The following is a 14,077-nucleotide window of genomic DNA, read 5'->3' on the forward strand; positions in this document are numbered from 1 at the left end:
CATTCGCAATGTTCAAGTTGTGGTCTGACTAATGCCTTGTTTTCTTGCGGGAGTGGGGTTGGGTGGTGGTGGTGGTGATGGTGATGGTGGTGGTGGGGGTGGGGGTGGGGGTAGGGGTGGTGGTGGGGGTGGTGGTGGGTGTAGGGGTGGGGGTGGGGGTGAGGGTGGGGGTGGGGGGGGGGGGGTTGGCGTTGGTGGTGTCGGGTAGCTGCTTGACTGCTTTGCAGTACAGTGATACCAACAACGTTGGTTCAACTCCTGCACTGGCTGGGGTCATCATGAAGGACCTAACACTCAACCTTGGCTAAGGTTTGATGACCCTTGGGTTAAACTCACCACTAGTTGTCTCTCTGTAGTGAGAGAGCAGTGTATGGTGACTTTAGCTTTTTTTTTATTATGGATGCCTAGTTTTGAGTTGCTTTATCTGTTTGAAACCATTTACCAAGCTGTTAATGGCACACAACATGATGGGGTCATCCTCAATGTGAAGATGGGATTTCATCTCCACACAACTTTGTAGTGATCATATTTACCAGTAGTCATGAAGAGATGCATCTCCAATTGTAGATTGTTGAGGATGAGATCAAGTAATTCTTTTTTCCCTCCTGTTGGTTCCCTCACTATGTACCACAGGCCTTGTTTAGCAGCTAGGTCCTTTAAGACTTGTCCAGTCCACTCAGCAGTGGTATGATCAAGTTACCCTTTGTGCTGGAGATTGAATTTCCCCATCAGAGTACATTCTGTGCCCTTGCAAACCTCAATGCTTCTTCCAACTGGTGTTTAACAAGGAGGGGAACTGATTCGGCAGTCAAGGGGTATAGAATGTGGTAATCAGTCGGAGATTTCCTTGTTCATGTACGACCGAATAACTTGAGACTTCATGGGCTCTGGAATCAATGGTGAGAACTTGCAGAGAAATTTCTTCCTCACTGTGCTGCCACTCTTGGTGGATCAGGCCTGTTGGTACCATGGATATATCCAGGAATGGTGATGGCAGTGGCTGGGACATTGCCTGCATAATATGACTATGTGCAGCTTTTGCTGGATTGGTTTGTTGGATTGCTCTTTCAGTTTTGGCTCAAGCTCTCAGTAAGAAGGACTTTGCAGAGTGAAAAGGGTTGTGTGCTGTTGTAGCTTTTTGTGCCTCAGTCAAAAGAAGGTAGTCCACCTGGTTTTATTTGTTTTACACTTTTTCTAGTGTTTGGTGCAACTAAGCAGCTTGCTGTGGATCTGGGTTCACATGTGGTCCAGATCAAGAAAGGGTGGCAGATTTTCATTTAATAACATGTCAGCCACTGATCTGGCACGGCACTAATTTTAAAATTCTCATATCCCACTGTGCCTGCTCCCCTCTTTGTCACCTTATGTGACTGTGTGAAATTTTATTTAACAGTTGCTCCTTGGGAGGTTTTACTACCTTAAAGCGTGTATATAATTGAAAGTTGCTGTGTACAATTTGAATTATTTTTGCCAGCTCATAGTTTCCTTCTTTCCAGATAAACTGTAACGCAGCCCTTCTGAAATCCAGATGGCATCACACACTACGTTTTCCCCACCAGGTTCCTTTGAGATCGAGTTGAAGGGAATCAATTGGTTAGATTGGCAAAATTCTGGCTGTGGGAATCTACAATGACCTCTGTTGGAGTAAAGAGGAACTGCTGGAAATGACGACAATGACATTTCGTGCTTCCCATCTTTGGGCTTAAATCAAGGTGTCACATCAGCTTGTAAATATGAAGGAGATTTTTCTAATCATTTAGGTGCTTTGCTGGTGGTGCCAGCATTTATTTACCATCCCTAATGAGGTGGTGGGAAGGTGCAGCTTTCTTTCACCACTGTAGCTCATTTCATGCAGTGTTGTAAGGGGAGTTCCAGGATTTTGATTCAGTAATACTGAAGGAATAGTGATATATTTTCAAGTTAGGATGGTGAGTGGTTTGGAGGGGAACTTGCAGGTGGTGTTGCAGACTCCCACTGTCCTTGTCCTTCTAGATCGAAGTGGTTGTGAATTTGGATGGTAAGAAGGAGCATTAAAACTCTGCAGTGCTTTTGTAAGTGCTACACACTGCTGCTGTGACTACTGGTCATCAGTGTTGGAGGGAGTGGATGTGGTGCTAATCAAGTGGACTACTTTGTCCTGGATGGTATCAAGTTTCTTGAGTGTTGGAACTGCATTTGTCATCAAAGGGAGTATTCTATCACAGTCCTGGCTTGAGCCTGGACAAGCTTTGGGGACTCAGGAATTGAGTTATTCACTGCCTTATTCCTTGCTTTCTGACCTGCTCTTGTAACCACTGTATTTATATGGCTAGTCCAGTTAAGTTTCTGGTCAACCTCCTGAATGTTGATGGCGGGTTAATCAGCGATGGTGATGCCACTGAGTGTGAAGGGACAATGGTTAGGTTCCTTTTTTGGATATGGTCATTGCCTGGCATTTGTGTGGTGTGACTGTTACTTGCCTCTTGTCCGCATTTGGACTCCTTCAGTGTCTGAGGTGTTGTGAACGGTGCTGAATACCTCCCCACTTTTGACCTTATGATGAAGCAGCTGAAGGTGGTTTCGCTGAGCACATTAGCCTTTTCTGGGGCTGAGATGATGGATATCCAACAACCACAAGCATCCTCCAATGGAGAGGTTCCAATCAGCACCCACCCTGATTCCTATTGACTCCACTTTTGTGATAGCTTCTTGATGCTACACTCTGTCAAATTTGTGGTTGTGCCAAATATTTTATACCTTTTTCAGCATCAGAAAGTTGGGTCAGGTACACAAGACTTCCTAGAACCTGGAAATATTATTCTGGCTTATTCTAGGTCCAATTCGGGAATTAATTAGCTAAACTGAATTGAGCCACTGAAAGACTTGGAACTCTGAAAATTCATCGGAATACAATAGCTACTGTATTGTAAATGGTGGGGGTGGGGGTGGGGGTGAGTCGTCATCACCCATCTTTACTTGTGCCCAACATTCTACCCCAGTGATATCGCTGCTGATCTTTCAGCTGGGAACTGGTGTCTTGTCTGAAAAATCACAAAAGGTCAGATCACAGAAACCATTGCAGATATCGACACTGATGAAAGATCTGGGTTTGTTTGTAAGTGCTACACACTGCTATGTGCAGCACAGTGGCTTGGTGGTTAGCACTGCTGCCTCACAGTGCCAGGGACCTTGGTTTGGTTCCAGCCTTAAGTGACTGCCTGTGTGGAGTTTGCACATTCTCCCCGTGTCTGTGTGGGTTTCCTCCGGCTGCTCTGGTTTCCTCCCACAGCCCAGAGATGGGCAGTTCAGGTGAATTAGCCACGCTAAATTGCCCATAGTGTTCATGGATTGGGTTAGGTATATTGGTCAGGGGTCAATATAGGATAAGAGAATGGGTCTGCATGGATTACTCTTTGGTGTGGACTTGTTGGATCGAAGGGCCTGTTTCCATACTGTAGGGACTCCATGGTTATTGTAATTTCATAGGTAGGCAGTAAACCAAACCACACATACTTGTCATCTGTGGCTCGGTAAGTAGTCTGCCACCAGTGATTCAGGGGGTCAAGTCCCACTACAAAGACCTAAGCACACAACTTGGTGCTGTAAGGTAGGAGCACAGCATTGTCAAAGGTGCTTAGCTTTTGGATGAGATAGAACAGAGAATATCCACACTCTCTCAGGTGAATGCAAGAAGGTTGCATGACAGCTATATGAACAGAGGGGGAGTTTTGGGGCTACTGTTTGTCCCTCACTCAACACATGGTTGCAATCATATTGCTGGTTGGGGCTGCTTTGTGCAAATCCTGGCAGCCATCTTCCTTACATCACAATCAGTCCAATTCTCGTACTTCACTGACTCTCAACCACTTTGGGGAAGTCCTGAGATTGTGAAAGATATTACAGAAATGAAAGGATTTTTTGACTGATTGTCTTCACTGACGATAATTTGCTCAAACTTGGACCTGATGTTCTTGGAATAATTCCAGTGCAGTGGGTAATTTGATAATCTTTATTAAATAATCAATGGGCAGCGGTGGGGATTAACAAGGTCAGGGAGGTAGTACTTCAATTAACACTTTCTTCTCTGGGGGTCGCGTTCCTCCCCAGGCTTTTTCCAAATTTGATTTGGCTTCCTCCACTTGGACCAAGGAATCAAAGGTGTTCTTGTACTCACTCTGCACCTCCATGGAGAGAAACACGAGTCTATCCTGATGTTCATTCACCCAGGACAGAAGGAAGGCACACTTCTTCCAAGCCCGGTAATAACCAGGATCCTTCTTCTGTTGAGATCGCTTTGCTCTTCCCAGTGTCCGGTGAAGGTGGGAGATTGCAGCCAAAGTATAATGACCGTTTGATGCCTTGCTTCCTCCAGTTAAGAGGACAGACGTGTCCTTGATTGTGTTCACTGGCTCAAAGGGATTAGAAAAATACGGGGTGCTTCGCACGGCTCCAACTCCAGCCTGCACAGCCTCTGCAGTGGACATGAAAACACGATTGCCCTTCAGGGCCTCGGAGACTGTTAATGCAGCTTCGATAAACTCGTCCCTCATTTCCCCCGATATGTCCCCATTCACCAGCTTCATGGAAAACGCGTATGCATAGAGAACGTTCACGACACTGTACTGGATCAGGGGAGAAGGCTTTGAACACAAACTCAGCAAAGGAACAATGTTACTGCAGATTCCAGGAATAGAATCATCATTTTCCCAGAATCTGCCTGTCACTTGCTCCTCTGTGAACCTACCCAGTTCTGAATCATTCTCACTCCCCGTTCTTGCAATATCAACCACAGGCTGTGCTTTGTTTACCTTCTCACATCTTCGATCTTCCTCCAGACCCTTTTGAAGAAAAGAAAACTAATTATTTCTTAATAGATATTGTGAATGCCCTCATGAACTCTCAGTGTTATTGTTCACTAATAGCACTGTCATGCCTGAGAATAAGTTCATGGTTTCAAGTTCACTCCAGAGAGTTAAGAAACATTCCTTCATCATTTCGCAGCATTTTCAATCAAGCATACAGGCCTTTACATGGCCTTCGAGGAGCAGGAGAATTAATGTTTCCCACATAAGCCCTTCATCAGGAATCCTGATGAAGGGCTTATGCCCGAAATGTCGACTCTCCTGCTTCTGCGATGCTGCCTGACCTGCTGTGCTTTTCCAGCACCATTCTCAGAGTCATAGAGATGTACAGCATGGAAATAGAACCTTTGGTCCAACCCGTCCATGGCCGACCAGATATCCCAACCCAATCTAGTCCCACCTGCCAGCACCCGGCCCATATTCCTCCAAACTCTTCCTATTCATATACCGATCCAAATGCCTCTTAAATGTTGCAATTGTACCAGCCTCCACCACATCCTCTGGCAGCTCATTCCATACACGTACCACCCTCTGCGTGAAAAGGTTGCCCCTTAGGTCTCTTTTATATCTTTCCCCTCTCACCCTAACGCTATGCCCTCTAGTTCTGGACTCCCCGACCCCAGGGAAAAGACTTTGTCTATTTACCCTATCCATGCCCCTCATGATTTTAGAAACTTTTATAAGGACACCCCTCAGTCTCTGATGCTCCAGGGAAAACAGCCCCATCCTGTTCAGCCTCTCCCTAGAGCTCAGATCCTCCAACCCTGGTAACATCCTTGTAAATCTTTTCTGAACCCTATCAAATTTCACAACATCTTTCCAATTGGGAGGAGACCAGAATTGCATGCAATATTCCAACAGTGGCCTAACCAATGTACAGCTGCGACATGACCTCCCAACTCCTGTACTCAATATTCTGACCAATAAAGGAAAGCATACCAAACGCCTTCTTCACGATTCTATCTACCTGTGACTCCACTTTCAAAGAGCTATGAGCCTGTACTCCAAGGTCTCTTTGTTCAGCAACACTCCCCAGGACCTTACCATTAAGTGTATAAGCCCTGCCAAGATTTGCTTTCCCAAAATGAAGCACCTCGCATTTATCTAAATTAAACTCCATCTGCCACTTCTCAGCCCATTGGCCCATCTGATCAAGATCCTGTTGTAATCTGAGGTAACTTTCTTCGCTGTCCACTACATCTCCAACTTTGGTGTCATCAGCAAACTAACTGTATCTCTTATGCTTGCATCCACATCATTTATACACACTCTTCGACTCCGATTTCCAGTATCTGCAGTCCTCACTTTCTCCTTTTAATGGCCTTGTCCAGGATCAAGAATCATTGAATCCCACAGTGTGGAAGCAGGCCATTCAGCCCAGAGTCCACGTCGATCCTCTGAAGAACATCCCACTCAGACCCACCCTGCTACCCTATCCCTGTAATCCCCATGGCTAATACACTTAGTCTACACATGCTTGGACTGTGGGAGAAAACCTGAAGTGGATGGACTACACCCCAGAGTTCGAAGGGAGAGAACTGAAGAGATAGTGGAGGCATTAGTGGTGATCTCACAGGATTCGCTAGAATCAGGGAGGGTCCGAGAGGACTGGAAAATCGCTAAAATGACACTCCCTGTTTAAAAAGGGACTAAGGCAAAAGATGGAAAAGTACAGACCGATTAGCCTGACCTCAGTCGTGGGTAAGATCCTGCACTCCATTGTGAAGGATGAGGTTTCTGAATACTTGGAAGTGTATGGTAAAACAGGGCAAAGTCAGCATGGTTTCATCAAGAGGAGGTCACCCCTGACAAATCTGCTAGAATTCTTTGAGGAACTAACAAGCAAATTAGACCAAGGAGAGCCAATGGATGTTATCGACCTGGACTTCAAGGAGGCCTTTGACAAGGTACCACACAGGAGGCTACTGTGTAAGATAAGGGCCCATGGTGTCAGAGGCAAGGTGCTCGCACAGATAGAAGGTTGGCTGTCTGGCAGAGAGTGGGGATAAGAGTCCTTCTCAGGATGCCAGTGACAAGTGGTGTTTTGCCAGGCTCAGTGTTGAGACCACAACTTTTCACTTTATACATTAACAATCTCAGCCGAAGGAACTGAAGGCACTCTGGCTAAGTTTGCAGATGATACAATGCTAGGTAGAGAGATAGGTAGTATTGAGGAGATGAGGAGGCTGCAGAGGATTTGGACAGGTTAGGACAATCAGCAAAGAAGTGGCAGATCGAGTACAACATGAGAAACTGTGAGGTCATGCACTTTGGTGGGAAGAATGGAGGCATGGAGGATTTTCTCAATGGGGAGAAAATTCAGAAGTCTGAAGTGCAAAGAGACTTGGGAGTTCTAGTCCAGGATTCTCTCAAGGTAAACTTGCAGTTTGAGTCAGTAGTTAGGAAGGCAAATGCAATGATGGCATTTATTTCGAGAGGACTTGCATATAAAAGCAGGGATATACTTCTGAGGCTTTATAAGGCTCTGGTCAAAACACATTTGGAGTATTGTGTACGCTCTGGAGCGGGTTCAGAGATGGTTCATGAGAATGGTCCCAGGAATGAAAAGCTTAACATATGAGGATCACTTAAGGACTCTGGGTTTATACTCAATGGAGGTTGGAAGGATGAGGGGGGATCTAATTGAAACTTACAGAATACTGAATGGCCTGGACAGAGTGGCTGTTGGGAAGATGGTTCCATTGGTAGGAGAGACTAGGACCTGAGGGCACAGCCCTAGAGTGAAGGGAAGACCTTTTGGATCAGAAATAAGGAGAAACTTCTTCAGCCAGAGAGTGAGGAATCTACGGAATTTATTGCCACGGAAGGCTGTGGAGGGCAGGTCATTGAGTATTTATGACTGAGATAGATAGGTTCTTGACTAACAAGGGGATCAAGGGTTATGGGAGAAACTTATCAACCATGATTGAATAGTGGCACAGACTCAATGGGCTGAATGGCCTAATTTCTGCTCCTATGTCTTATGGTCACCCAGAGGAAACCGGTGCAAACTCCACACAGACAGTCGGCCAAGGCTGAATTCGAACCTGAGTCGCTGATGCTGTGAGGCAGCAGTGCTAACCAGTGAGCTACTGTCCAACCCCAGGGGAGAACTGGACATGAACGTAATCTGTAGGCCAACAGTGAGGTGCTCTGCTGTCAAAGAGGCAAAACTAAGGAAATGCTGCACAGTTAGAAGGGCATTACTGAGATTGTGTTGCAATGTCTCAGAAGTAATAGTGAGACAGTGCTGCTTCCGTGGAGGGTCAGTACTGAGGGAGCACTGCACTGTCGGAGGTGCAGTGCAAAGGGAATGTTCCAGTTTTAGAGAGGCAGTCCTACACTATCAAACACAGTACTGAGAAGATTGCATTATTAAAAGTTTTATCTTTCGCATGATATATAAACTGAAGCCTCTGCTTTCTCTGGTGGATATAATACATCATATTCCAGAGAAGAAGGAGTATACTTTTAGTATTCTGCAATATTCTGGAGGCCAGTCAGCGTTGCAAAAAGACTCTGACAGTGTGGGCTCAATTCCCATACCAGTTGAAGTTACTATGAAGGGCCCTCTTTCTCAATCTCTCCTAGACCCTCAGGTTAAATCACCACCAGACAGACATGTCTTTCTAATGAGAGAGCAGCATTATGGTCTGCTAAGACTTTGGCAACTTTATTTTTACCATCCCTGATAGCTATGAGCATGAAATGTCAATAGATTTCTCAATAACTGGATGTCTTTGTATTTTCATGTCCCATGTAGATAATAACAACATCTTCCAATCAAGGTAAATTATTTTATTCATAAATAGGATATGGGCATCACTGGCTAGGCCAGCACTCATTGAATGTCCCTAATTGCCCAGAGGGCAGTTAAGGGTAACATGAAGACCAAACTGGGTAGGTTTAGGCGTTTCCAGATTGGGTTTTCATGACAATTGACAATGGATCCATTGTCAACATTAGACTCACTATCTGCTGTGAACCTGGATTCCCCAAAAGTTACCTGGGTTTCTGGATTAATAGTCTCGTAATAATACCACTGGGCCATTGCTTACTCCATTAAAAATTATTTCACTGAGATCAGGTAAGTCAGTATAGAAATCTAAGCACGGTGGCTCAGTGGTTAGCACTGCTGCCTCACAGTGCCTGGGACCCGGCTTTGATTCCAGCCTCAGACGACTCTCTGTGTGGAGTTTGCACATCCTCCTGGTGTCACATAGATTTCCTCTGGGTGCTCCGGTTTCCTCCCATAGTCCAAAGATGTACAGGTTAGGGTAATTGGCTATGCTAAATTGCCCATAGTGTTCAGGGACATGTGGGTTAAGTGCATTAGACAGAGGACATGTAGAGTAATAGGGGAGGGGAATAGGTCTGGGTGGGATACTCTTCGGAGGGTTGGTGTGGACTCTCTGGTCCAAATGGCCTGTTTCCACACTGTAGGGGTTCTGTGTATCTCTGTAGAACAGGTAGGGTCTTTCTGATTCCTTCCTGTGACTTCTCTGGTAACATGCTCTGATAGGGTGGCACGGTGGCTCAGTGGTTAGCACTGCTGCTTGCACATTCTCCCTGTGTCTGCGTGGGTTTCCTCCAGGTGCTCTAGTTTCCTCCCACAATCCAAAGATGGGCAGGGTAGGTGAAATGGAGATGCTAAATTGCCCCATAGTGTTCAGTACATTAGTCAGGGGTAAATGGGTCTGGGTGGATTACTCTTCAGATGTTTGGTGTGGACTTGTTGGGCTGAAGGGCCTGTTTCCATACCGTAGGGAATCTAATCATTCTAAAAATAGCCACTGGCTTATCCTGAAATCCCTATGCTTCAAAGTTGGTCTCCCCACAGTCCACCTGTGGATTCCTGAGGAAGGGCTCATGCCCGAAACTTCGATTCTCCTGCTCCTTGGATGCTGCCTGACCTGCTGTGCTTTTCCAGCAACACATTTTCAGCTCTGACCTCCAGCATCTGCAGCCCTCACTTTCTCCCCACAGTCCACCCAAGGGTCAGGTCCCAGCTCCTGTCCCCACATCATTGGGAGGGCACGGGAAGCTGCAGTTTGTCCTCCCAGACAGTTGTGGCGCTGTTGCTCACCGAGGGCTGCAGTTCCAGGACGGGGCCTGGGGGTCGCCGCTCCCACCACGGCCTCCACTCCTTGATCCAGGCCGCGGCCTGCCCGCTCTCCAGGAGCCGCTCGAAGTCGCGGCGCTCCTCCTCGCTCAGGGAGTCCCACAGCCGACCGGCCGTCCCGCCAGGGTGCGGGTGGCCGGGCTCCAGCTCCCCGGGCTCCCAGGCCTCGGAGTGCCGCAGCCGCCTCAGGCTCTCCCGCAGGCCCGCCCGAGCCTCGGCGCCTCCCGCCCGCCGGCTCTCGTCCCGCAGCTCGCCCAGCACCGCCTCCCGGTAGAAAGACTCGGCGCACGCCCGGTGCCTGGAGCCGCGGTAACAGGGCAGCGAGCAGAATGGGACATTGCAGCGGGGGCAGGTGTAGCGGGCGGCGGCGGCGGCCCCGCTCCCCGAGCACAGGCCACAAGCCTCGGCCTGGCGTTCAGGACCCGCCAGCGACATATCGACTGGCGCCGGTCGTGCCGTAAACCAGCGCGGAGGCCTTTGCGACAGTGCCGCGCCCACACTCACAATAGGGGACTTTCACCTTCACGTCAGTGCCGTAATCCGAAAAAGGGCGGAGCATTGGGGACAGTTACCCTTTGACACTGTTACTCCCACTTGGATAGAAAATGCAGTAGGTAATGATGATTTGGTGTTGGACTGAGGTGTAAAAAGTTAAAAATCACGCAACTCCAGGTTATAGTCCAAAAGGTTTATTTGGCAGCACTAGCTTTTGGGGCTCTGCTCCTTCATCAGGTGGTTGTAGCACTCCAAAAGCTAGTGATTCCAAATAAACCTGTTGGATTATAACCTGGTGTTGTGTGATGTTTAACTTTGTCCACCAGGTAATGACTAGATTCGATTAGATTTCCGACAGTGTGGAAACAGCCCTTTGGCCCAACAAGTCCACATTGACCCTCTGAAGAATAACCCACCCAGACCCATTCCCCTTCCCTATATTTACCCCTGACTAATGCACCTAACACTATGGGCAGTTTAGCATAACCAATCCACCTGACCTGTGTATCTTTGGATCAGGGAGGAAACTAACAGGGAGAATGTGCAAACTCCACACAGACAGTCGCCTGAGGTGGGAATCGATCTGGGTCCCTGGTGCTGTGAAGCTGCAGTGCTAACCACTGAGCCACTGCGAATAACAGTTAACTGCCAAAACATAAATCTCTGGATAAACTCATTAGGTCTTGCAACATCTGGAGTAAAGGTTTCAACACCTACTGTCCAGCGACCCTTCATTTGAACTCCATACTTTATTTTTGGCCTAATTTAAGACAACTGCAAAGTTTTGATTTAATTTTAACCAAAGCTTTGTCTCTAATTCGTCAACGTTAATACAGTACTGCAGCAGCTGGAGATCTGAAACAAACAAAATCAAATTATTAGAGAAACTGAGGAGGTCTGACAGAATCTGTGGAGAGTTAATGTTTTGAGTTCAGTGACCCTTTGGAATATTCTGAAGAAGGGTTACTGCATTTGAAATGTTAACCCAGTTTTCCTTTCACAGATACTGATGTGTTTCTACAGTAATTTATGTTTTTATCTGTCACATAAACAGTGCATATACATGTCCTTTCTGTTTACAAGAACAGGACCATATCTATTAATATAGTTGCTTCCATTAGACATAAGTGCACCATACTCCAGGTGTGACTCTCACTACCAAATTTAATATCAGCATTTATCTTTGCACACTCAGGATTACGTAGCAAACATTTGCTGAATCACTACGGACACTGTGTTGTGAGATTTGTAAGCATGGGCTGAATGGGCATGGTCAGTGCCTTGTTGCTAACAGCGAAGGAACACATGATGTGCCAGTCTCTAGGATATATGTTCTTTGTATCGAGCATCATACTGAAATTCACATACCAGATTACTCATTTGTGTAAAACAACATAAAACTAGGGCAAGTGGCAGTACAGCCACTTGAGCCTGCACCGCCATTCAATATGATCATAGCTACTTTCATCACAGCCTGAACTCCACTTCCCTGCCCACTCACCATAACTATTTAACCTGTTACTAATTAAAAATGTCTACCTCCTGCTCAAACTTACTCAATGGTGATGGGCAGAATGTCTTTTTGGTGTGAAATTACAATCCTGTCAGTGGCCATTAAATCTGCTTCCAACAACTTTCAGCACTTTAAAGACCATAATTCAGAACTTAAAAATACTTACCTTGTCACCTCTGGATGTTTTGCAACCCTATTTCCTCTAGTTACTGACCTGCCTACCACTGGCTTCTTCTAATTCCAGAAAAACAACTCATGATTTTGAAGTAAAAACAATGACTGCAGATGCTGGAAAGCAAACACTGGATTAGTGGTGCTGGAAGAGCACAGCAGTTCAGGCAGCATCCAACGAGCAGCGAAATCGACGTTTCGGGCAAAAGCCCTTCATCAGGAATAAAGGCAGTGAGCCTGAGGCGTGGAGAGATTGGATTAGATTAGATTAGATTACTTACAGTGTGGAAACAGGCCCTTCGGCCCAACAAGTCCACACCGCCCCACCGAAGCGTAACCCACCCATACCCCTACATGTACATCTACATCTACCCCTTACCTAACACTACGGGCAATTTAGCATGGCCAATTCACCTGACCTGCACATCTTTGGAGTGTGGGAGGAAACTGGAGCACCCGGAGGAAACCCACGCAGACACGGGGAGAACATGCAAACTCCACACAGTCAGTCGCCTGAGGCGGGAATTGAACCCGGGTCTCAGGCGCTGTGAGGCAGCAGTGCTAACCACTGTGCCACCGTGCCGCCCACGGTGGCTAGATAAGCTAGAGGAGGGTGGGGGTGGGGAGAGAGTAGCATAGAGTACAATGGGTGAGTGGGGGAGGGGATGAAGGTGATAGGTCAAGGAGGAGAGGGTGGAGTGGATAGGTGGAAAAGGAGATAGGCAGGTCGGACAAGTGAAGGAGACAGTGCTGAGCTGGAAGTTTGAAACTAGGATGAGGTGGGGGAAGGGGAAATGAGGAAGCTGTTGTGAACCATTTCGTGAAACAAACTCGCTACCACAGCCACATTTGCTTCCTCAGTGCCTGTCTCCGTAACCAACTCATCCCACACGGACTCCGGACCACCTTTAAACCAGCAGAGTTCGGACCTGACAGGACAAACAGTACAGACTACAGATTCAAAAACACCAGCAACAGTTCTTCAAGATCCTCCGCTCCACGCTTGCAGCAATGCGCCGGCACCTAACCTCTCTACAGTCAGCCCTGCCTCAGCTGAGGGCCACACTCTCAGAATTGCAAAGGACCCAATCTCCGAGACACCCGCACCAATCAACCAAACCGCCCCGTGGCCCAACATTTCAACTCTCCCTCCCACTCTGCCGAGGACATGGAGGTCCTGGTCCTCCTTCACCGCCGCTCCCTCACCACCAGACGCCTGGAGGAAGAACGCCTCATCTTCTGCCTCGGAACACTTCAACCCCAGGGCATCAATGTGGACTTCAACAGCTTCCTCATTTCCCCTTCCCCCACCTCATCCTAGTTTCAAACTTCCAGCTCAGCACTGTCTCCTTCACTTGTCCGACCTGCCTATCTCCTTTTCCACCTATCCACTCCACCCTCTCCTCCTTGACCTATCACCTTCATCTCCTCCCCCACTCACCCATTGTACTCTATGCTACTCTCTCCCCACCCCCACCCTCCTCTAGCTTATCTCTCCATGCTTCAGGCTCACTGCCTTTATTCCTGATGAAGGGCTTTTGCCCGAAACATCGATTTCGCTGCTCGTTGGATGCTGCCTGAACTGCTGTGCTCTTCCAGCACCACTAATCCAGTCATGATTTTGAATCCCTGTATGAAAATACCACCAAGCCTTCCCTTTAAAGAAACCAATCCCTTCTTCTGTAAATAAAATAACTGCAGCTGCTGGAAATCTGAAAGAAAAACAGAAATTGCTGGAGAAACTTAGATCTGGCAGCATCTGTGGAGAGAAAGTAGAGTTAATATTTGAAATCCAGTGACCCTTCTTGAGACATGGATGCCAGACCTGCTGGGTTTCTCTGCAATTTCAGTTTTTGTCCCTGTTTCTCTTATCTCTGCACGTACTAAAGTCTTTAATTTTTAGTAATATTATCTCATCTGCATAGTTGTGAAGAT

At 47.1% G+C, this 14,077-nt stretch overlaps 1 protein-coding gene across 1 annotated transcript; it reads right to left on the reverse strand.

Annotated features, from left to right (window-relative positions):
* Nucleotides 1-3,974: 3,974 nt before the first annotated feature.
* Nucleotides 3,975-10,434, reverse strand: znhit2 (zinc finger, HIT-type containing 2). Its single transcript, XM_072590361.1, has 2 exons — nucleotides 9,928-10,434; nucleotides 3,975-4,817 (listed from the first exon to the last, which is right to left on the reverse strand). Exons 1-2 carry the CDS (start codon nucleotides 10,396-10,398, stop codon nucleotides 4,029-4,031), a joined length of 1,260 nt encoding a protein of 419 aa, XP_072446462.1. The 5' UTR covers nucleotides 10,399-10,434; the 3' UTR covers nucleotides 3,975-4,028.
* Between the last annotated feature and the right edge of the window lie 3,643 nt (nucleotides 10,435-14,077).

This window comes from Chiloscyllium punctatum, chromosome 20, assembly GCF_047496795.1.
Source record: "Chiloscyllium punctatum isolate Juve2018m chromosome 20, sChiPun1.3, whole genome shotgun sequence".
Classification (NCBI taxonomy): domain Eukaryota; kingdom Metazoa; phylum Chordata; class Chondrichthyes; order Orectolobiformes; family Hemiscylliidae; genus Chiloscyllium; species Chiloscyllium punctatum.

Coding starts and splice junctions, on each gene's coding strand:
- znhit2 (XM_072590361.1), bottom strand. CDS start 10,398: ATGTCGCTGGCGGGTCCTGAACGCCAGGCCGAGGCTTGTGGCCTGTGC. Junction 4,818..9,927: donor TCCTGGAACTGCAGCCCTCG/GTGAGCAACAGC, acceptor TTTCTTCAAAAG/GGTCTGGAGGAAGATCGAAG.